Source organism: Penicillium angulare, assembly GCF_028827245.1.
Source record: "Penicillium angulare strain IBT 27051 chromosome Unknown utg000004l_segment0_segment0, whole genome shotgun sequence".
NCBI classification, from domain to species: Eukaryota; Fungi; Ascomycota; class Eurotiomycetes; order Eurotiales; family Aspergillaceae; genus Penicillium; species Penicillium angulare.
The window spans coordinates 8,401,800-8,423,009 of record NW_026623163.1 but is presented as its reverse complement, the minus strand read 5'-3'; the positions used below and the strand labels follow the sequence as shown (position 1 = coordinate 8,423,009).

Below are 21,210 nucleotides of genomic sequence, written 5' to 3'. Positions count from 1 at the left end.
AGATGCCTAATATGACGTTTGTGGTCGTGGCTCGGCAGCAAAAGCCACTGGGATACTGAAGCATCGCGAACGCCTTTCACATGTACCGGGGCATTGTGATACCAAGAAACCCCTGTGAGTGGCGGGGCGGAAGCTCAGGTTCCGATGGCCTAGTGATTCGAAAGAGCTACAGGGAAGAGAAGCCGGGTATAGACGCGAAAGGCAGCACAAATAAAGTTAGGTAACTTTAATTACTCTCCACTAACCGATATACTATTTGTTTTCTTCGTATTTTTAGGCTTTTCTATTCCCTGACCTAGCCAAGAGGGTTATTGTCAGGGGTGTGAGAAAGAGGCTAGATACTGACGTTCCAGTACACACATCCCAAAAGAAGTAAGCTTTTTCTTTCTATCCAGGTCTCTTTCCTAAAGAGATCACCGATGCGACGTGATGCAACCCAATTTGTGTGCGGGAAATTAAGACGGACGGTTTCTGTGTCTCTGTCATGAGAGGACAAGATGGCGTCTATAGTCTATGCTTTGCAGAGATCTAGATCTGTGTGCTGTTGCAATTGAGTGCAGGATCTGTCATCCGGGTGCGATTGTGTCGGAAATGCATTCGGGGGCGCAACCTTCTCTTTTCCCTCGGGGGACCGTTCATCTCCGCCGTTAGGCGCTGTGGGAGTGAAGTACCTTGTCGAGGTTTGAGGTTTGAGTTTGATGAAAATTGGGGCCTCTACGCCCATCTGACGCTACAGCGACAGCGTATAGGAAGATGCCTTGTCTGTTTTAACTTTACCTTGCTAATTGATTTTTGTTATTTTCTTTTTTGGCTGCGATGTACTTCGAGCATCCTGGGCAGATGACGGATCCCCGCTGAAGAGTACCTAAGTAATCATTCTGATACTCACTAGCAGGTTTCCGGCTTGGTCTTGAGCAAATTATGGCAAATAATCAAAATATCCTGGTCAGTCGGGAAATAAGTTTGGGCAGGATCAAAATGTTAGTTCATACGGATGGGGTTCGGGGATGGGGCCCATGACCTGGGAGAAGGTAATTTGGCAAGATGAATAAAGTCCAGAATGGGAATTTTGCAGCTAAAGCAAACAAATACTGGGAACTACATGCGAGTTCTAGATTTGTATGGAGTGGATCAATTGATCACAAGGTCTAAACGTAGCGGATCATGTAAAATTCTCTTCTAAACCATTGCTTTTTGTATCGACTGACGAATGCAAATATATGACATGTGGATGTCTTTTTCGAAAATCATCATTATCAATCATACAGTACAAGGGAGAAGAGCCTCAGCCAAGAATTAGGCCCGCCTGAAAGAAAAAAGTAAAGGAAACTAGAAATTTCGTAACAGAAAAGCGAGAAACGATTTTAAGTAGTTCGCTTGGCGAATTCGACGCGCAGAATAAGATGGCGGTAACCGACTAAAGGAGAAGAGAAATAATTAGCATCCATATCATCATAGCCCAAGAACCCATTTCAGGGCCCTTGGTAGTAGAAAGGGGTAGGAGAAAAAACATACAGCCGTCCAGTTTGTCGCATGCACTCGCAGCATCGCCCCGATCCGCATAACTGATGAAAGCAAAGCCCTTGGCCCGCTGGGTCTCTCTGTCCCGGGCAAGGAAAACTCTGGTAACACGACCGAACCGTTCGAAGAGATCCCGCAATTCTTGTTCCTCTGCCAACTCGCTGACCTGTTATGAAGAAGAAGAAATAAAGTCAGAACCAAAATACCGAAGACGCGTAGAGCAGATTCCGAAACATCCAGAAATCCACATGGAATAGAAGCACATACGTTTGTAACACGCAGAGTCGCAAGATCGTCCTTCTCGAAGCGACCACCCATCTTCTCACCAGCAGCACCACCAGCCTTTCCACGCATGTGAGGAGGCACATAGCTGGAAGAACCAGCACCAAGGCCACCAGCCTTATCCTCATCGGCCTCACCACCAGCACCACCGGAAGCCTCCTCGACAGGAGCCATGGTATCCTTGAAGGGACAGCGAGCCGTGAAATGCTCTCCGGAACAAATACGACACTTGACCTTCTTGTCCTTGAGCTGGTCCTTCATGCTGCCCTTCTCTCCGCCCTCCTTCTCGGCCTCCTTAGCCTGTGCCTTCCAGTTGATGCTGGGACGGAAAACAATGTTCTCGCCGACGGAGGTAGTATCGAATGTAGGTCCGGGAGGGTGGCCCTTCTCGAGACCGAATTTCACCCAGGAGCGGCGCTCAGCGACCTGGGGGTTGACATGTTCGCGAACAACGGTGCTCTTGATGCGGCGGGTAACCTTCACTTTCTTGTTGTCATCGTTGAAACGGTAAGAGATGACGGTCTTGGTGCCATCTTTGTTGGCGATTACTTGTTGCGCGGGGAGAGCGGAGGGGTCATCGAATTCCTCGTCGTCGGCCCAGTCGGCACGGCTGTTAAAATTTTGAGACCTGGTTAGAGGATGATTTTTTGAATTGTTTCGGAGTTGTTTACTCACTTCCCGAGTCGAGACATAGTGTGTGGTTGTGTTTTGTTGCGGCGAAAGCTGATTTTCTAGGATTTCTTTCACAGGCGAGTCCGTTGTGGATTTCATTATTCGCACCGATTTTCTTGTGGCGCAGCGTTTGTGGCTGGTGGATGGGTCACGTGCAGCCACACAGGGGCCTCTACGGTCAACGATCTACGACGTGGCTTGACTCTACCGTGACTCTACACGATTGTATAAATCAATAAAAAATCGAAATAAATAAATCAATTTGTGAACTTCTATAAAAATCACTCTAAATATCTCAAGGTACTGGGGGCAGTCTGCTCATTCAGTATTTGAAATGCACACAAGACCATTGAATCCGACGAAAACGCAAGTGGGAAATTTCGAAGTGCGATTGTTCCATGAAAAATAAGCCATAAACACACTAGCTGCGCTTTGCTTCCTGTTCTCTTTTCATTCTATTCCCACCGTGAATTCCCCGAACTGATACTGCTCTCTAGATGAAACTGCTTAGGCATAGTCAACCTTGACTGAGCCGTGGTCTTTCCCCTTGAGCCATAGAGCATATTCACAATGGACCGAATAATAATTGGCATGTATTCGGTACCAGAGTTCGTGCCAATGCTGCCCATCAGCCCCGACCTTTTTAGGGATTCTTTTGCGTAGAATTTTGTCAAGTTTCGGATGAAGGGTAGCGTGTAGGGCCTGGTCTCTTGAAAGCAAGTTAGTATGTTTGATTTGTATGCTAATAAAACTCTCGCCTCTTGCAAGGTTTAACTTAATTTCGTCAAAGTACAAGGGTGGAAGATCTTCAAATCTCCAAGTATGTGGATTTATTTTCCCTTTCGATGTAGGCTTATGTCGAAACCGCTCCTGGATTATGGGGGTTTCCTCTGATATCTCGTCACCCTGCCACTATTAGCTTCGTATTTTTGCCCTAGTAATTTGATAGTACTTTTTACTTTTTTAATAAATCAGTACATGATATCAATTCTCTCCTTCCCGAAAAATTTACTCCAATGTCTGAATGGGTTAGCGAGAGCATTGTTATTAACCATGGCAGAATACTCACTTGAGATCTGAGTCGTGAAATTGGGCGTTGAATTTCACGTTTTTTACCATCCCATAATGTTTCCGTGCAACACGAGACTCAAACCCAGCTTTCTCTGCGCAGTTCAGAGTTTCTAGCTTGGCTTTATCCGACCAAATTGCGGGCGCCGTGATGATGTATGTAAAGCTCATGTTTTTGAAAGCCCCCCCGGTCTGGCGTTTCAGGTCTGACTCGAAACGATCAACAATCGCACGAAGATAATCCGTGGTGACACTCTGCACTGTTGCATGATGAGGAACCTCCCAGACAATCTTCATTTTCTCCATGGTAGAGAGAATTGAATTTGTCGTTTTGAGAACCGAGAGAGAGGTTATAATCATTGAAGACGTGGCATCGTGGACGGAATTTGGAACCCCCAGAGAAGTCGCGGGGTGGTCCCATCGTAGGAATATGCTACTTCCGTTGGGACATTCTCGGCCGTTTTACCACCAGAACTCTCAGTCACTATGGTGGGCCATTGCTTAATGGTGTAGTGCGACTCGGGCTGGAAGAATGTCAGTGATTTGTTCGTCTGTTTCGACACAAAAAGGGATCACTTGCATTTGAGACCTGAGCCCAGGCTATCGCCGAGAATGTCGTCGAAGACGTGGCATCGTGGACGGAATTTGGAACCCCCAGAGAAGTCGCGGGGTGGTCCCATCGTAGGAATATGCTACTTCCGTTGGGACATTCTCGGCCGTTTTACCACCAGAACTCTCAGTCACTATGGTGGGCCATTGCTTAATGGTGTAGTGCGACTCGGGCTGGAAGAATGTCAGTGATTTGTTCGTCTGTTTCGACACAAAAAGGGATCACTTGCATTTGAGACCTGAGCCCAGGCTATCGCCGAGAATGTCGTCCCGAAATCAATAGCAACAACAATCTCTCTCTTAGAAGGCATGATTGCTCGTGACTTTGCAAGATAAAATGGTCTTGATCTTTGGATCGGGCAGATGTTGAGATTTGGAATCAACAGCAGGGGAGATGTTTTCTCGATGTGAACGTGTCAAACTGATCAAGTATGATTGGTTGATATGAAAGGAGAAATTCTGGGATAAAGAGAGGTTCAAGTGGACATTGGACATGTGACAAGAGATATGAGCGATGTTTGTAAAAGTCGACGAGAAGGTGACTGGGTAGCAAAACTAGTCACGCTGTGGAATTTTCTCTGCTTGTCTAATTGAGTGAGAGAAGAACCATCTAATTGAGAAACTTAAACCTCCCCCCCCTTCATCCCACAACTGTGAAGATCTGAATTCCCTTTTCAAGCTTCACACAATTTGACTAGAGTGTTATGTTTTCTCTTCATCTGACCACCATTTCACACAGCATCTAGTTAGGACGACAAATTGCCGTATATCATGAACATGGATGGCTTTACTTCACAGCAGGAGGCCCGTCAGGAAGACGAACCATAGCCATCGACGCCTTCCTTCGAGGAAAACATGGGGAATTGGTGTCGGCTGATGATTTTCATGAAACGAACTCAACAGCAAATCGAAAAGGCACATCTGTTGCAGCAAGGAGAACTTGAGTCGGCTCAAGCCCGAGCCAGAGATCTGGAAGTAACAGTTGAAGATTTTCAACTCAAAGCTCTCCAGCCTGTGACAAGCTTCGACGTCACCGAAGAATACATATCCCATGAGTACTCCCTTCTCTACGATGGTTTGTTCAGTTGGGCAATTGATTTACCCGATCCCTTCGATCACCCATCGTACAAAGAATCAATTCAAGCTTTCTTGAGGGCCTACGGATCCGCCAACAACGATCTGGATTTGTCCAATGATGAATATGAAGCTTTATGGATCGAACCAGAGCTAGTAGCAGCCGGTTTGTTTTGATCTGGAAATTGTTGTTTAAACAAAAACTGGTTGGACTGCCTCCGAGCGAGCTAGCAGTTTTCCAAAAATCTTACCGAGGGTATTTCGACCCTAGATCCCAAAAAAGTAAGTCTGATAATCTGGAAAATTGTACGCTTACAAATCTGTCATGTATTAACTTGTAAATCTTATCCCAACAGCCCCGCAAGAGATTGCCGCCTGGAGACTTGATCTTGTCCGAATTTGGGCAACGTCTCATGGATATCAAGAGATGCTAGAAACCGAATGCGGAAGAATCTGCAAGGAGATTCAACGTTCCTTCGATCGCTGGGAATATCTGTTTTTGGGCACCGGAGAAAGGTTGATTGGGCTACAGAGGCAAATCTTGACCCCTGGAGCACAGCTCGCTACCAAGCTGCGATGCTCAACCGAGCAATTTGCCTGGGGTCCTAACGACACGATCTCAAAGACAGTGCGAGTCTATCATCTCGAAACTTACGACATAGTCGATTTCAATACCCACTACAAGATTCCAATCTATAACTTCAGCGGTTTACCGGATACAGCCGCCATTGGAGAGTTTATCATGATGATATTCTCACCCCTCTATCGAAAAGGGGACAGACATGGAGAGAGATCCCCTATCGTGAAGGGCCGGCTTCTCGTCCAAATTCACCGTCAAGTTTCAGCGGTTTGGAAGAAGCCTTGAAAAGATGTGGTTATGAATGATGAATCCAAAGGAACACAGGTCAAACAAGAGGCAGAAAATTCGACCCGATTTTCTTCTGAAGTGAAAAAGGAAATGGAGACTTGAAAGGGTAATTTCGTCATATCCCAAGATGCGAAAACAGAGGGCTAGAATGAGGCATGGAAAAGAAAGTGGAAGGACTCAGGAGACATGAACAAATTTTATGTGTGCGCTCTTGGTGATTTTCCCCAGTTTCGTTTTTCTTCCCCCCTGTTATCAACTGCAGATTTGTTGTTTTCTTTTCTCGTGCATTCTTTTGCCTAGTTGTCTTCAAGCATGAGCAGTCAAAAGGAGTGATCTCGTACTGATGTGCCTTCGATTTATGCCCGATAATGGTTCAAAGTCATTCAAATAGGCACCATTTCTTTCTCTTATCCCTTGGATATTCTCTAGTTTTCATATGATCAAGTGTCAAGGCTAGGTCCTTCATCGAGATTCATAATAATAAAAAAGGCGGCTTTTTTACGGAGAACTAAAGATTTAATCTTGGACATTATTCTTGTAATCTACAAATTCACTAAAATTGCAACCATAACTTACAGTAAATCCTGCTCTTCAAACCATCAATCTTAATGACAAGCCTTCCCATACTTCCTCAACCGCACATAATTATACGGCAACGGTGCCAGAAAACCCACCCCAACAGAAAGGATAGCAGCACCCCAAAAACTCGGATCATCAAACGCCACAACACCTCTCGTAAGATGATAATCAACTGCATTCTCCGCAATCTCCATCGCCACCATAGAGACTGTGCTCATTCCCATAGCCGTACGTGCAGCCATAGTCCACGATAACCGATCAGCACCGCGCTTAAGCAGGATTGTTTCGAGAATGATTGACGAGGTTATACCGGATGCCACTACACATAATATTATTAGTAAATGACTTGGCAATTGTATACATAAGGGGTTAAAGAACGAACTAGAAGCCAGCATGATGGTACTCATCCCTAGTTCGGGATAGAATGATTGGAGAGTCCACATTGCCGAGAAGTCGCCTGCTGTGCACCCAATTAGACAGCGGAGTGTGTTGATTCGTGCTCTTTTCCATGTCGAGCGACATGTCCAAAAGGGGAGATTAAGAATGGAAGTAGATGTTGTTTGGGCTGGTGGGTTTGGCTGTTTTTGATTGGGGGATTTGTGGCAGGCTCGGATAGGGGGTATGCTGGAGAAACATCTTTTGGGGATTAAAAAGGCATGAGGCCTGTTTAGATAGGGCTTTGGTAATTGGAATATGTGATACATTTTGAATAGGTTGGGAGAGTTATGTTATTCAAGTTCTTTGCGTCTGGCTGACCGGTCTTATATGGGTGGGTCTATAGGAAACGCAAAAATGGCGCATCGGCGACCTTGGTCTTGGCACATTTCCCCCAAATGCCACAACAGGTCACAAAAGAGATATATAGAGAGCAACATTGAGATTTCTTATATAAGAGGATAGTTAGCAGAGGAAGACATGGAGTAAAATAATTAGAGTGAAGAAGAAAGGAAACAGCTCTAGAAGAGCCTAGAGAAGCAGCAAGATCGGTTGTCCCAATGTGACGGAGAAGCCAAGACGCATAATATGCTTAGCTCCGAATAAAGTAGAGCTTTACTATATACGGCAGATCAAACTTGCCAATCTATGCCAAGAGTTTCAATTATTTCAATATCAATATAAATGCGAGTCAATATATTTTGGCTATGATAAATAACAATGCTTCAGGCTAGGCAACATGCTCAATACAAGAAATTAAATCCACCATTCCTACCATTCCTAACATATATACAACACAATAACAATCGAGGAGAGTCAACTAACAATTAACGGCCGAAATAATGGAGTTCAAGAGGACGCAGAGCACAATATGTTGTGAACGCGAAAGCAAAGCCCAATTCAAAGCCGACATCACCACCGTAAGGAAGAGCACCGGCGTGCTTTGCGATGGGTCCAACCCACCAGGTTTGACTCATACCAGTGACAACACCGGCGATACCAAAGCAGAAGGCGAAAGACGCGGCGATACCGTATGGAAGTTTCTCGCGCTTATCATAGTCTTCAGGTCGATATCCGCCAAAGCCACGCTTGAAGAAGAAATGATCTGAGACCGCGATACCAGTGTAGATAGCCAACCAATAGGCGATGAGGTTCATGAAGTTCTCCAAGACAGTTTCGAAGTGCGAGTAGCCAGGAATGGCAATTGCCAAGGAAACACAAGAGGCGAGGAAAGTCCAAATGAAACGGGGAACCATCTGGGTGTAACGGCTCAGGACTTGCAGAGTCAGAGAGACGGAGTAGATGTTGGGGCAGTTGTTGGCAATTATGGAAAGGGCGAGAATGACGAGGCAGAATTTACCAAATCCACCGAGAGGCTCGAGGACAGCGGCAATCAAGCCGCCATTGCCAGATGCTTTATAACCGGCCATGTACTTGTTGCTGTCGGATGCGTAGGCTGCGGAGATAACGGCAATTCCGAGGAATTCAGTAAAGATGAGGGGGACAATCAGTCCGATCCAGGTTGAGAGGAAGACCTTGCGGCGGCTGCGGTCAGCCGGTTGGTAGACGGTGTAGTCTGCGGCGTAACTAGTCCAGCCAGTTGCGAAACCGTATACGGTCGAACCAAAGGACAGACAGTTACCGAGCTCAGAAGTACCGGTACCCATAGGGATGTTGCTAAAGGCGCCGGAGTGGGCGAATGTTCCGAGCACAATGATGAACACGATGCAAGTAGGGATCCAACTCCAGTACTCATAGATGTGAACGACCTTGTATCCGGCAAATGTGATGAAGAGAGTGCAGAAAGTAACGATGAGAATACCAGCGAAACCGGGAACAGTGCCATTGACTGCGTTAAGGAGTTGCGCGCCGACAATAGCATTGGCAGCTGACCAGCCGACACAAGCGATGACGTTAAGGATGGCGACTATTGAAGAATGTCCGCGTTAGCCACCATTGTCGCGATGTAACCCGATATACCCGTAGGGCTGAATATGACTTACTGAATTTCACAGGCCACCATCCAAACCAGAAACGGGAGAGAACCATCTGGCGCAAACCGAAGGGAGGTCCAAAGCAGGAGAAGAAGCAAACGGACATGACTCCCAGCAAGTTGAAGAATAGAGATACGAGGATCGCATCAACGAATCCCAGGTAGAAGGTGGTCATACCAAGAACACCGATGGCGAAGGAGCTCGAGACCATGTTGGCGGCCAGCCACTAGGTTTGGTCAGTGGGAAGCCCATGGGCTCATCGCAAGAGTTGCATAACACACCATGCTGCCGATATTCAAGTAGGAAATATCCGTCCGCTCATTATCCGGTACACGTTCCACACCACGCTGCTCGACGCTAAATTTACCCGCGACTCGCTGGACCTTCGCGTAGAGCGAGTTACCATACTCGAAGCTTTCGCCCGGTACAGCGTTATCGCTCACATGGTCGCTTGTCTGGGCGCTGCGGCTTTCGTAGGCATTGTCGACGGCGGGAGCCTTCTCGACGTCCATGGCCCCGTGGGGCATAGTGTTAAATTCGGAATGCATGGTTTGTATGGAAGTGATCGTATATAGTGTAATATAGCTTCGTTTTTCCGGGGTCCAATGATTGTGACGTCGGGGCACAAAGTATTCAGGTGCGAAAGACCGTAATAGAAGTAGAAATCAGAATCCTAGAGCTCTGCAATCTGCAGCTCAAGCGACTCAATTCTCAAGAGATAAAAGGCGCGTGCGAACCGGTCCAAATCCACATTGTTCAAAGTAGATCTTTTTTTTTCTTCTTCGATCCACTGCAAGGAATACCGTATTAATATAGTCACGAACAAAATTCTTCCAGTGCGCGTCGCCCCACCGCGATTAGAGCACAGTGGCAAGGGAAAAGATAGGTCCGGGTTGTCGCGTGGGCCCCCGTCAGAAAATTTCCAGAACAGAAGCAAATGAGGAGCCCCGTAGTCCTTCTTGGTACTCCCGACGGCCAATAACCGTGCAATGTGTGGATCCTAGCTTATCAGCAGCCCGAGGTTTCATTGCCCTCGCTTGTGTCGGCACCAGTCGGGGATTGGCCAGTCTCCATTGATAACGCGCACTGATACGCTCTGACAGCCTTTTTCCGCGTCGCAATGTCAGCTATCAACGTTTGAGCCATTGACGATCCAACCACCAATTACCCAAAACAATAATAATGCCCCTGACATGATATGCCAGATATCAGGTTTCACTTGCATATCCAGTCATCGAAATCTAAGCTTTCTATCCCCAATGTGTAACGGGAGACGCCGATGTGCGTCTGATGCTCACATGGCGACCATGCCAAATGCTGTGGCATTCCAGAACAGTTCGTGCGGGGGAACAGGATCCTCTTGCTAAACTTAGATTGCCTACACACCAATTTGAGGTAACGATTCGCGGTTGAAGCTCGAATTTCCCCCTCGACATCCGTGCGATCGGGGTATATGCATCATCAAGCATACAAGATCGCCTGCAGCATCTACAGAAAACGGAGACATAGGCATCGCATCTTGATCCAGAAGGTTGAGCCGAATTGGCCCTCGTTCAGATAGACAGCAGCATGTCATACAGGATCGCGCCCCTATGATAGTTTATCAACGGACCAGTCTGGCAACCCTACCCGCAGAGCTCTCAGCTTTCTCCATATATTATTGATAGCGGAGATCCCCGTTACCAACATCATTGGGACGATCGGGATCAAACCCCGGATCTACAGATATCCTAGATATAATTAAATTCTATGACACAGTTCAGTTGTCCATTGGCTCGTCTCCTAAACTCGGCCATGATGCCGATTATGCAAGGCCCCGATCCCATTCTGTACTCCGTAGGTTCACCCGAATTCGCCGTCTTGGCTTCATATTGCTTGTTTTTGCTTCACTACATCTTCTATCTTCTCCTTGTGTCTCTATCCCATCCGCTCTAGTTCCTCATCTAGATGTATCGGAGGTCTCCGATATATCGCTTCCAAGGCCATCAGAAAGGTAAAATATGCCACATAGATCTCGGACATCTTCGGCTCGCGGTCAATTCGATGATTCGATGAGATGTGCGCCCGTGCGTTAAGGGAAGGTCATGCGAAGCGGGGGTGTAGGAACCTGGTTCCTAGTTCGGGAGTAGCAAAGGAGTACGCATTCTCTAGATTATCATTCTCGTCGTTTCATTCTACCAAGTCTCCGGCATATTCAATTTCCAAGGTCCTGATTTGAGACATCCCGCTCTACATGATGAGTATTGTCAGTATCTAGCATTCATAATGACTGCGGCGATACACATGCCTCGGTGCCCCTTTTGGAACTAAACTATCACCATAGATTATTTAGATGCAAGACGCGCAAACCCAAAACATTGAACCCTGTCAAAAAAATCCTGCCTACCTTGAACGGTCTCCTCAGAAAGTTTTAACGACACACATATCCACCCCCATTCGACCTTCGTACAGGGCTCAAAGCTGCCGACCGACTTTACCAACCTTGAACAAATCTTAGAACGAACGGAACTATCATCAAAACACGAGTTCGAAGTGTGTCAATAGCGCTGGCCACTTACATGAACGCTGATAACTGGATCCGTTATGAAGGCTGATACCGTCCATTCCGAATATTGCTCAATCTGGTCTGCCGTCTTCTCCTCTGTCTCGACAAGAAACTTGTCCTTGGAGTTGGGATTGCCGGACTGAAAGTAAATACCAGAAATAATGTGGCCGAACATGAATGCCCGAATTTGTCGGCTGACTTCGTATCCAACGATGCCATTCCCAAGTTAACAGTTGATATGAGAATCGGTGCCGGCTTGACGGAAAACTATATTTGGCTGACAGCTCACTCGAGCTTCTAGCATTGATCCCATCCTGGTTTAAGCGTTTGGAAAACGAGTCTCTTGCATTGATCCCATCCTGGTTTAAGCGTTTGGAAAACGAGTCTCTTGCATTGATCCCATCCTGGTTTAAGCGTTTGGAAAACGAGTCTCTTGCATTTGACGCCCAGTCCGTGTTCTCATTGCCTTCGAAGAATGATAAGTGATGAGTGGAGATCGAAATTATGCCCCTCTCATCGTGAGCGCTGCCCTATCAATACTTTGTCATGGCTGTCACTCAACTCAAATTGAAGGCAAGGCTGAATATGCCCAGAATCCTGAACCTGCAGGTAGTCCACTCAGCGCATGAAGTATGCTGTACGACCGCGATGTTTTACATCGAACTGATTCTAGTGATTTCTTACATACCTAAAGGCGTCGAGGCTTGTCTTGCCTCGTTACAAGTGGACGAGATCTTGTGAGCTGGGGGAAACTGGGACTTGCTTGTTTTCAGCAGACATACTATCCCTGTCTCCATAATCGACTAGCCACTTATCATACCGCATCATATACATCTGGGGCTGACCGTCAGCACGAAGCCGCATCGGGTACGTTTCTTTCTTGTATCATAGTTGCTTTGAACGATTTCCCTCTATTTTTCTTGTTTTTTCCAGGAAGTCCTATATAATAGTATAATCGGATCGTGTCATTGTGACCTCTTTGGGAGGTACGTCTTCCTCGCGAAGATACACATCCTTCGGAATGGATTCAGTACCATTTGAGCTGTGTTCATCAGCTTCGGCCTACTAGTGACCCACGGTATGTGCCCTGGTCGAATGGTCTTCCGCATTTATTCCGTCGTATCAGCATATTAACTAAATTCTATTCTAAGGGTGCACCGGACTTCTTCGCATATTTTAACACATTGACACGGGCTCCCAATGAATTGGCTCCCCTAGCCGAAGAGATGGTGTTTGAGGGCGAGTCTCTCATCAGAGATTCGCGCTTCTCTCATTCGAGAGCTCCGCCGCCAAATTGGCAACGCGACACGGGCTGTTCAATCCGGCCCTTCAGCCTCCGTTTATAAGTCTGATAATATTCAAAGAAGAATATTGAAGGGATTGTTGGAGTTGGAGTTGGAGTCAGAAATAATCATGGAACAGTCTACTGGATAGGACCAAACCATTTGCCAAGCCTCCTTGAGACAAGCATTGAAGTCCCTCGATGGATGCATTCTCTACTTCGACTGGACACCAATCTCATGGAGGGCTAAGTACCTGCTCATCGCCACTTAAAGCTTTCCCTCTCTACCACCTTCTCCACTTAGACCGACGCAGAATGCTTCTCTATGCTTTCTCCTTTGAATGCCAGAGAGGACCAACCAAATCATATTGTTACTTCTCAAATCATCGAAGTACATATTTCGACTTTGAGATATCCAGCCAAGAGATAAAGACGCAGATATCCTTTGTAAATACAAGTGCACCTCTACTGCACCCCTATACTATATGAAAAGGGCAGTTCTCAATATGCCCTAATAATCACCTATAACGTTAGCGCGGTGGGACAAAATCTACAAAATGCCCCACTTCCAACGCGGCCTCTGTTTTAAAAGACCTTATTGGCTACATTCAATCTACAATTGACCCATTGGGCCCGTACGATCGGCACCTGTTCTCAGCAAATGACGAGTAGAAATAGCCGTTCGTCAAAGGAGATCTTCCTCGGTCTCTGTCACTCGCTACTTCTCACTGATGTAGCAACCGGTCCATCATTTCTAATTTGAGACTGCTGTGTTTCCATTCAGTACCCTCCTCCTATTCAAACCATGTAGATAGCATATATCAGACGGGAGTGTTTACCATTTGCACATATTTTCTTATTCCAAAGCTCCAAGTTGGAATGAATCCGCTCCACCATACCGACAATTAATGACCCTCATGGGTGTATATGACTGACATTTTCTTTTGAAAAGAATAATCCCATAAACCGAGGATGCCCAAGTACGCCCTAACAAGTGTTGGTGGAAACATCGGCACTACCGCAGCATCGTATGCTTTAGAAATTGTCCTGGTTGCACGAGGCTACATGGCTGAGACTAGCAATGACGTTGAGATTCTTACTGGACGTAAACCACTTTCGTTCCAAGAGACGTTGTTGAGATATAAGCATGCCTTTTCTTAATTTGGTGTCTTTGGGAACCGCACGGGCGAAGGCAAGAGGAGAGAAATTTATCAGTATAGGTAGACGCACAACTCACCTTAGAGGATTTTACGTCTTTCTTGTTCGAGAGAAGGATTACAAGATAGCTTCAGCTATTTTCGGGGTTCCTTTGAATAACATAGGAACGAAATATAAATCAAATATGAAATTATCAATCTATAGCAACGTCATTAAGGAGAGTCCAAATATCTATCAGCCTTCAAACAATCTTCTTGCAAACTCAATAACTGTTGTCCATGATCTCCACCTCCCAAGGGCTGACTTTCCATAAACCACACTAATTGATCCAGCAAGAACCACCCTTCTGTGTCTGGGGAGGACCAACATCAACAGTACTGGGACCAGTTATTGTCGTAACCGAGCCATCAACGCCATCAAATCGGCAAGAAACATCATCATCAACCTCGATATGGGAGACACTGAAGACATTATCTATTATAGTTAGTACTTTGCCCTTTACGATCTCAGTTTCAAAGGACATACTAATGAGTTGATAAGATCTATCAGTGGGCAACTCTTGGATGAAATCAGCATCACCAGCACCAATAAAGGTAACCAGGATATTATCGCTTCGGCGACGATGTGAGGGCAATTGACGACAAGTTCCGGTCACCTGGGCCTGAGGAGGGCCGACGTCAACCTCGGCAATACCATACACGGTGGTATGGCTGTTGTTAATGCCAGTGAAGGTGCATTCGATATTGGCGGTGTTAGATGAGATCTTCGAAATACTGAGAGGGTTGGCTGGGAAAGTCAGTTTCTGCTTTGTTGCAAGGATTGCTAGTATATTAAGGTTACTCGCTGATATCTGTTGGGGCATTGTTTGTCAAAAAGACCTGGGTGAATTGAGCTCCTGCGGCGCCATGGAAGGTGATTTCAACATCATCTGCTCGCTTCATAGGAGCAGCGCTCGCAATAGCAAGGGCAGCTGAGAGAGTCAAGATCTCTGAGAACTTCATTTTAAAAAAATTTATATTTGAATAATGGGTATTCTGGTTATTGAAATGTTCTTGTGTTGATGATAGAGCAGATTTGCCAGACACGATCATGATGGGCCCTTTTATACATATTCTTTGCTCTCATGTTCATTTTGAACTTCGGTACTTCCATGAGTCTGTTGATAAGAATAGTATCTCAAGCCGGTGGCCTTGCATCAGCATATGAGCAATGACGTGAAGACATTACGCAAATTGAGACAATCTCAAGGCTCACTCATCCTACCGTAATCACAAAGACACAACCCGAGAGGCTGAGCCTCTCGTAATCCTATACAGACCTTCAATTCACACAGGGGACCCATGGCACCTCCAAGATCTTGGCATTCCTACTGACATATACTAAATACTAAATACAGGGTGCCAGCCAGCTATACAGTCACGCGGGATATTATGACCCAAGGGCTCGGTTGGCTCTGCAACTTGATATTCGCCGCAATTCGCCAACGCCTGCCCCACACTTCAACGCTGTCCTATGGTAAAGATATTAGGCCACCATAACCAAGCCCTCAGACTTATATACTACAAGTAAGCAATGAATATACCTCGCTGGGCTTGGATATTTGGCGGGTGCTTTAGACGGAGTGAGATTTAGTTTTGGTTTACAATCTCATCTCTTTAAAAAGATAATTGCCAAGAATCGTATACCAGGGCCTCAGATGTAGTTCCAACTCTGACACTACAACGATGTGAACTATAGGGAAATAGTGTGTGGGGGGGAAGCTTCGATTACTTGTCTATTCGATCATAACTGATACTTCGTTGATTTTGATCTTCCTCTTGCCTATCAGAGCTATCATATCTATTTAGATGACACGAGGTGGTATGACGTATACCTCTCACGGCCTTCCAATCTCATCAAATCTCACACGTATACTGAAATACGTGTTGTCATTGATTGGGTTTCAGCTGCCTTGTCCTATAAACTGGAGTAATCAATCCGATCTTCATAATCAAAGCTGAGTAACCAGTTTGAACAACTCTGGAACAAAATCTCGCAGGGCGCAACCTTGGGACTATGACTTGGAGTTATTTACTGGAGCTCTCCAGGGCTGGGGGCCTTAGCTGGGCCTCTTGAGTTTTGAATATTGATCATCACCGGGAAGTCATGAAGGAAAAAAAGATATTGGAAGAGAAATGATAGTAAAAAAAAGAAGTTATTTTCAAATTTCCATGGATATATTTTGCTAACCAAAGAAAGCAGGCAACTAGGGCCTCGATTCATCTTCAGATCACGCTATGGGAATGAAACTCAGGGAATCTACAAAAAAACGGTCAAAAATTACAGCTTAGCAATCATCTGGTTGCCCTTCTTCATCAAAGCAGCAGCATCGTTGACGAGCTCGTCCACGATAGCCTTAGCGGGCTTCTTCTCATCAACAACAGCAGCGACCTTGCCCATCAAGAAGGGGCGGGCATTGTCGAGGGTATCATCATCAACATCATCGGGCAGGTTCTCGAAGTCGTGCTCAACAGGGATGACACCCTTAGCAGTGAGCTGCTTGATTTCCTCGGCGCGGTTTTCCTCCCAGTTCATGATGTAAGGGTTCTTGCGAACACGCAGAGGGCGACCCTAGATTATTTGTCAATATACCAATCTTGTTTTCAGCATTGTGAAGCAGGGATACGAACTGTGAAGATGATTGTGCGGATGTTGTCCTCGAAACCGGCAGTGCGGACGGCCTCCTGGTGAGCCTTGGGGGCACCAGCCTCTTCAGACAGGATGAAGCGGGTGCCGATCCAGACAGCCGAGGCGCCCAGCATGAGAGCGGCAGCAACCGAGTTACCGTTGTACAGACCACCAGCAGCAATGACCTGAACGTCTTGGCCAGTCAAGGGGCTCTTCTTGCCCTTGACCAACTTGGCAACAGTAGGGATCAGAACGGTGGTAGGAACATCACCGGTGTGACCACCACCCTCACCACCCTGGGCGCAAATGATATCAATACCGACATCCAAAGCCTTGGCGACGTGCTTGGGGTGACCGATCATGTTCATGGTAAGGATTCCAGCACCGTGGAGTCTGTCGACAACAGCCTTGGGGGGAACACCGACGGCAGAGACGAAGAGCTTGGCCCCACTCTCAATGATGATATCCACGAGCTCGTTAAGCTTGCCCTTTGTGTAGTCGTAGCTATACGATAGTGCGTACATTAGCCGGACGGTTCCATTGCTTTTGCGATGAGTGGGAATACACGTACTTGGTCTTACGGGCGCTGCCACCGACCTGGGGCAGAAGAAGGTCGACACCGAATGGGGCGTTCTTGTCGTTTAGGTATGACTTGAGCTCGGCGACTTGCTCGCGCAGCATGTCAGGAGTGTATCCAACACCACCAATAACACCCAAACCGCCAGCATTTGTGACAGCAGCTGCCAGCTTGGGGCCGGCAGCCACGTTCATACCAGCCAGCAGAACTGGGTGGTTGATCTTGAGCAGATCAGTGATCGGGGTGCGAATTACCTCTGCGGGGGCCACATGTCAGTCGCATGATCAAAGAGTATGAGGTCATAGTAAGCTTGGATGTGAGAACCGCCAGGTTACACAACAAACAAACAAAAGGAAAAAAGGCAAAAGGAAATACGTACGGGGAGATGCCATTTTTGTGAAGGTATGTGGATAATAGTGAGAAAAGAAAGAAAAGAATAATCTGGGGAAGGTGGACCTATAAAAGGGAAGCAACCGAGGCGTGAGCGCAGGAATGAGCCTCGGCCCATTTGAAGACACAACTGTAACAATCATACCCTAGGTTCAACTTGGTTCAACTTGGGGGCGGGGGTGACACCTTGACACCTTGACACCTCGTAGTTCAGGCAGGAATCATGAAACTCCATCTCCGAGGTCACTTCCACTGGAACATCCAAAGGATCGAATGATCTAAACCATACTTTCTAAAGGAGCAGCCACCGCCCCCAAAAGAACGTGTTTCATCACAATCATGAGCTTACAAGCTCCTCGAAACAGAAAGCTTTTGGCTGGGGGCATTCGTAGCACTTCATGTTTACGGTTATTGCACACCCCTCGGTTCCCGTCATTGCCGACAACCCCGAATGTGACGCGACAGGGTGATCGACCTCTGCACGGATGTCGGGTGAGAAGGTAATTCTATTTTAATGATTATATCATCATTGCCAAGTGTTTGTATGTGATATCTAACATGAATTGATAGTATAAGTTTCTATGCAAGCTCAAGTATGTACCTCTCCAATACTTATTGCCTCTTCCGGCCTTATCGGTTTATCAATGGCGCAAGAGAGAAAAAAAAGCGGGACACCATGCACGCATTCTTTTCTCACTCTATTACTTCGCTGCCCACCCATTTTGCAGCCATTAAACTAACGCCTTTAAGGAGTGTCTCCTATGGGAAATCCAGTGGCTGCGCCTTTGCGCTTTGAAAATGGACAACCCAGGCGCTCGAGTGCATTATCGTATTTTAAGTCTTACGCGAGGCGATTTTCCAGCGGGCATTCGCCACTTCAAAACTCCAATATGAACTCCACATCCGAGACCCTACGGGTCCATAGAGCATTCATTGCATTGGGAAGCAATGTAGGAGACCGTGTTGAGATGATAGAAAAAGCTTGTCTTGAGCTGGATAAAGCCAATATAAAAGTCAAAAGAACAAGTTCACTCTTTGAGACAACGCCGATGTATGTGCTTGATCAAGGCACTTTTATTAATGGAGTCTGCGAGGTCTGTTTACCATTTGTTTCTCTTTTTGAATCATTTACAACTAACGCACATCCAGGTTGAAACAAACCTCTCGCCAATGGAACTTTTGGACAAGCTCCAAGCAATTGAAAATGAGCTCGGCCGTATGAAATTGATTGATAAAGGCCCACGATCAATCGATCTGGACATTCTATTATATGATCAAGAGATATTTTCTCATGAACGTCTCAACGTGCCACACAACCTAATGCTGGAGCGAGATTTTGTGCTACGACCTCTTTGCCAGTATGTGGCAACTCAAATCCAAGTCGCCTAGATACAACCCAGCTAATTACTCATAGATTAATACCTCATGAAAGCCCACCCAAAGCTGGCAAAAATTCAAACACATATAGCGAGTATTTGAAAGCTCTTCCACCACCAGAGCCAACCCCATACTCAACAACGCCCATCTCGCCGCATTTCCCATCCCTCTACGCCACTGATCCCAAACGCCCAACACATGTCATGGCAATCCTCAACCTAACTCCAGACTCTTTCTCTGACGGCGGGACTCACTCTCCAACTGACTTCACCCAACTCACCGAAACAGTCCGCTCATTCATCGCCAAGGGAGCGACAATTATCGATGTTGGTGGCGAAAGTACTCGTCCTGGATCAACCCCCGTCGGCGCAGACGAGGAAATTTCACGAGTCGTCCCGGCAATTCAACACATCCGCCAGAACATTCCTGAAGCCTCGAATATCGCCATTAGCATTGATACCTACCGTGCTTCAGTAGCCGAAGCAGCCTGTAACGCCGGTGCAGACATCATCAACGATGTCTCCGCTGGTCTCTTGGATCCAGAAATGCTTCCCACAGCAGCTCGTCTCGGCAAATCAATCATCCTCATGCATATGCGAGGTACACCGCAGACAATGACCCAGCTCACCGATTACCCCAATGGTGTCATCCCAGAAGTCGCCGCTGAACTACGGAACCGTGTGGCGGCTGCTGAGAGTGCAGGCATCCGTCGCTGGCGCATCATCCTTGACCCTGGCCTTGGATTCGCCAAACATCAGCCACATGATCTCGAAATCTTGCGTGAATTGTCCACGCTACGGGTGACTGAAGGTCTTGAGTGCCTCCCTTGGTTGATGGGACCCAGTCGAAAAAGGTTCATTGGCAATATAACGGGTGTAAAGACTGCCAAAGACCGTGTCTGGGGCACCGCTGCGACTGTGTCCGCCAGTGTTTCTGGAGGAGCAGACATTGTCCGCGTACATGATGTGCAGGAGATGTCACACGTTGCAAAGGTTGCCGATGCTATCTACCGTGTGTAATTTTCATGGATGGCAGTAATAAGCCCCATAAACCAAATTCCCCGTCAACCCAGGGAGCCCCAATCGGGGATTGCATATCTTCATTTTCAACATTGTACAAGATACTCACATCGCGTTCCTTCATTCATCATGGAAGTTTACATAGAGGCACGGACACATTGCACATGGAGTTTGATTTTGATGTACTCGCATAACCTATTCAATATTCTAATCACCGAAATTTAAATCCCTAACATCAATTCATAAAAGCCAAGACATCTCTCCCCAGGCTCCGGCTCAGCCTAACTTCCTGTTCAACCCTGAGCTCAATCCACTCCTTCAAAATCCCCATCAGCATCTCACTCCACCACCTCCCACCCCTGTAGTGACATCGTCTCCTTTTCCCCTCTTTTTGAAACACAACCTGCACACAGATCTGCCACACAGAAGGATTCCACCCCAAAACTCTCATCTCCACCCGATGCCGTCCAGCACGCAGAAATGCTCATTCAAGGGCCCATTCAATAGCCTCAGCCCCATATCCTTCATAGTCACTGAGAATATCAAAATCCAGTTCCGTACAGAGGTGATAGGACATGGCTTCGCCTTGTGATTTCAAGAATAAAGCCCCCACACGTTTCCAATCTAGTAAAAGTGCGGAGCAGGCTAGCCTTGGTTTTCTCAGATAGTTTCCCATCTGCACTGATAGTAATACCTTCAATAGCGCCTCCATGGACTTTGATTTCCTTTCTCCAGATAACAACAAATAGGCTCGTGTTGTCAGCCAGATGCTTTCGCAAATCATCGCTTTATTTAGGACTCATGGACCGAGGGAATGAAGCGCGGGGGTCAATGTATGATCGGTTATTTTGGGGTTGATGAAAGAAGGTTCATCCTCAGTAGACTCAAATGCACAAAACTCCAAGTACTTAGAGCAAAATGGATCGAGGGTGGCCATTGCAGCGAGTTTTTGAAAGGTGGAGTGGTCGAGATTGTGAATATGTGGGATGGAAGGAAGGAAGAAAAGAAGAAAAGAAGAAAAGAATGGATGAATGGAACCTTTTTTTTAAAAATATGGACTAGTGATTAAGAAATGAGAGAATCTAATATATAT

At 46.5% G+C, this 21,210-nt stretch overlaps 9 protein-coding genes across 9 annotated transcripts; 3 read left to right on the top strand and 6 right to left on the bottom strand.

Moving 5' to 3' along the window:
* Nucleotides 1–1,364: 1,364 nt before the first annotated feature.
* tif35 (translation initiation factor eIF3 core subunit g) lies at nucleotides 1,365–2,495 on the bottom strand (the record flags this gene model as incomplete). Its single annotated transcript, XM_056923278.1, has 4 exons — nucleotides 1,365–1,417; nucleotides 1,516–1,687; nucleotides 1,789–2,413; nucleotides 2,479–2,495. The coding sequence occupies 4 exons, from the start codon at nucleotides 2,493–2,495 to the stop codon at nucleotides 1,365–1,367; spliced, it is 867 nt and encodes a 288-aa protein (XP_056781315.1).
* A 1,045-nt stretch (nucleotides 2,496–3,540) lies between these two features.
* Nucleotides 3,541–3,849, bottom strand: N7478_007063 (uncharacterized protein; the record flags this gene model as incomplete). Its single annotated transcript, XM_056923277.1, has 1 exon — nucleotides 3,541–3,849. One exon carries the CDS (start codon nucleotides 3,847–3,849, stop codon nucleotides 3,541–3,543), a length of 309 nt encoding a protein of 102 aa, XP_056781314.1.
* A 1,158-nt stretch (nucleotides 3,850–5,007) lies between these two features.
* Nucleotides 5,008–5,403, top strand: N7478_007062 (uncharacterized protein; the record flags this gene model as incomplete). Its single annotated transcript, XM_056923276.1, has 1 exon — nucleotides 5,008–5,403. The coding sequence occupies one exon, from the start codon at nucleotides 5,008–5,010 to the stop codon at nucleotides 5,401–5,403; it is 396 nt and encodes a 131-aa protein (XP_056781313.1).
* Nucleotides 5,404–7,935: 2,532 nt separating this feature from the next.
* On the bottom strand, nucleotides 7,936–9,629 carry N7478_007061 (cytosine permease; the record flags this gene model as incomplete). The annotated part of the gene is made up of 3 exons (XM_056923275.1): nucleotides 7,936–9,035; nucleotides 9,112–9,328; nucleotides 9,384–9,629. 3 exons carry the CDS (start codon nucleotides 9,627–9,629, stop codon nucleotides 7,936–7,938), a joined length of 1,563 nt encoding a protein of 520 aa, XP_056781312.1.
* A 1,927-nt stretch (nucleotides 9,630–11,556) lies between these two features.
* Nucleotides 11,557–11,822, bottom strand: N7478_007060 (uncharacterized protein; the record flags this gene model as incomplete). Its single annotated transcript, XM_056923274.1, has 2 exons — nucleotides 11,557–11,583; nucleotides 11,661–11,822. The coding sequence occupies 2 exons, from the start codon at nucleotides 11,820–11,822 to the stop codon at nucleotides 11,557–11,559; spliced, it is 189 nt and encodes a 62-aa protein (XP_056781311.1).
* Nucleotides 11,823–13,901: 2,079 nt separating this feature from the next.
* On the top strand, nucleotides 13,902–14,090 carry N7478_007059 (uncharacterized protein; the record flags this gene model as incomplete). The annotated part of the gene is made up of 1 exon (XM_056923273.1): nucleotides 13,902–14,090. The coding sequence occupies one exon, from the start codon at nucleotides 13,902–13,904 to the stop codon at nucleotides 14,088–14,090; it is 189 nt and encodes a 62-aa protein (XP_056781310.1).
* A 316-nt stretch (nucleotides 14,091–14,406) lies between these two features.
* Nucleotides 14,407–15,088, bottom strand: N7478_007058 (uncharacterized protein; the record flags this gene model as incomplete). The annotated part of the gene is made up of 3 exons (XM_056923272.1): nucleotides 14,407–14,561; nucleotides 14,613–14,937; nucleotides 14,966–15,088. The coding sequence occupies 3 exons, from the start codon at nucleotides 15,086–15,088 to the stop codon at nucleotides 14,407–14,409; spliced, it is 603 nt and encodes a 200-aa protein (XP_056781309.1).
* Nucleotides 15,089–16,406: 1,318 nt separating this feature from the next.
* On the bottom strand, nucleotides 16,407–17,723 carry N7478_007057 (NAD(P)H-dependent flavin oxidoreductase; the record flags this gene model as incomplete). The annotated part of the gene is made up of 4 exons (XM_056923271.1): nucleotides 16,407–16,697; nucleotides 16,757–17,258; nucleotides 17,326–17,587; nucleotides 17,711–17,723. The coding sequence occupies 4 exons, from the start codon at nucleotides 17,721–17,723 to the stop codon at nucleotides 16,407–16,409; spliced, it is 1,068 nt and encodes a 355-aa protein (XP_056781308.1).
* Nucleotides 17,724–18,770: 1,047 nt separating this feature from the next.
* Nucleotides 18,771–20,117, top strand: N7478_007056 (folic acid synthesis protein; the record flags this gene model as incomplete). Its single annotated transcript, XM_056923270.1, has 3 exons — nucleotides 18,771–18,815; nucleotides 18,871–19,079; nucleotides 19,136–20,117. 3 exons carry the CDS (start codon nucleotides 18,771–18,773, stop codon nucleotides 20,115–20,117), a joined length of 1,236 nt encoding a protein of 411 aa, XP_056781307.1.
* Between the last annotated feature and the right edge of the window lie 1,093 nt (nucleotides 20,118–21,210).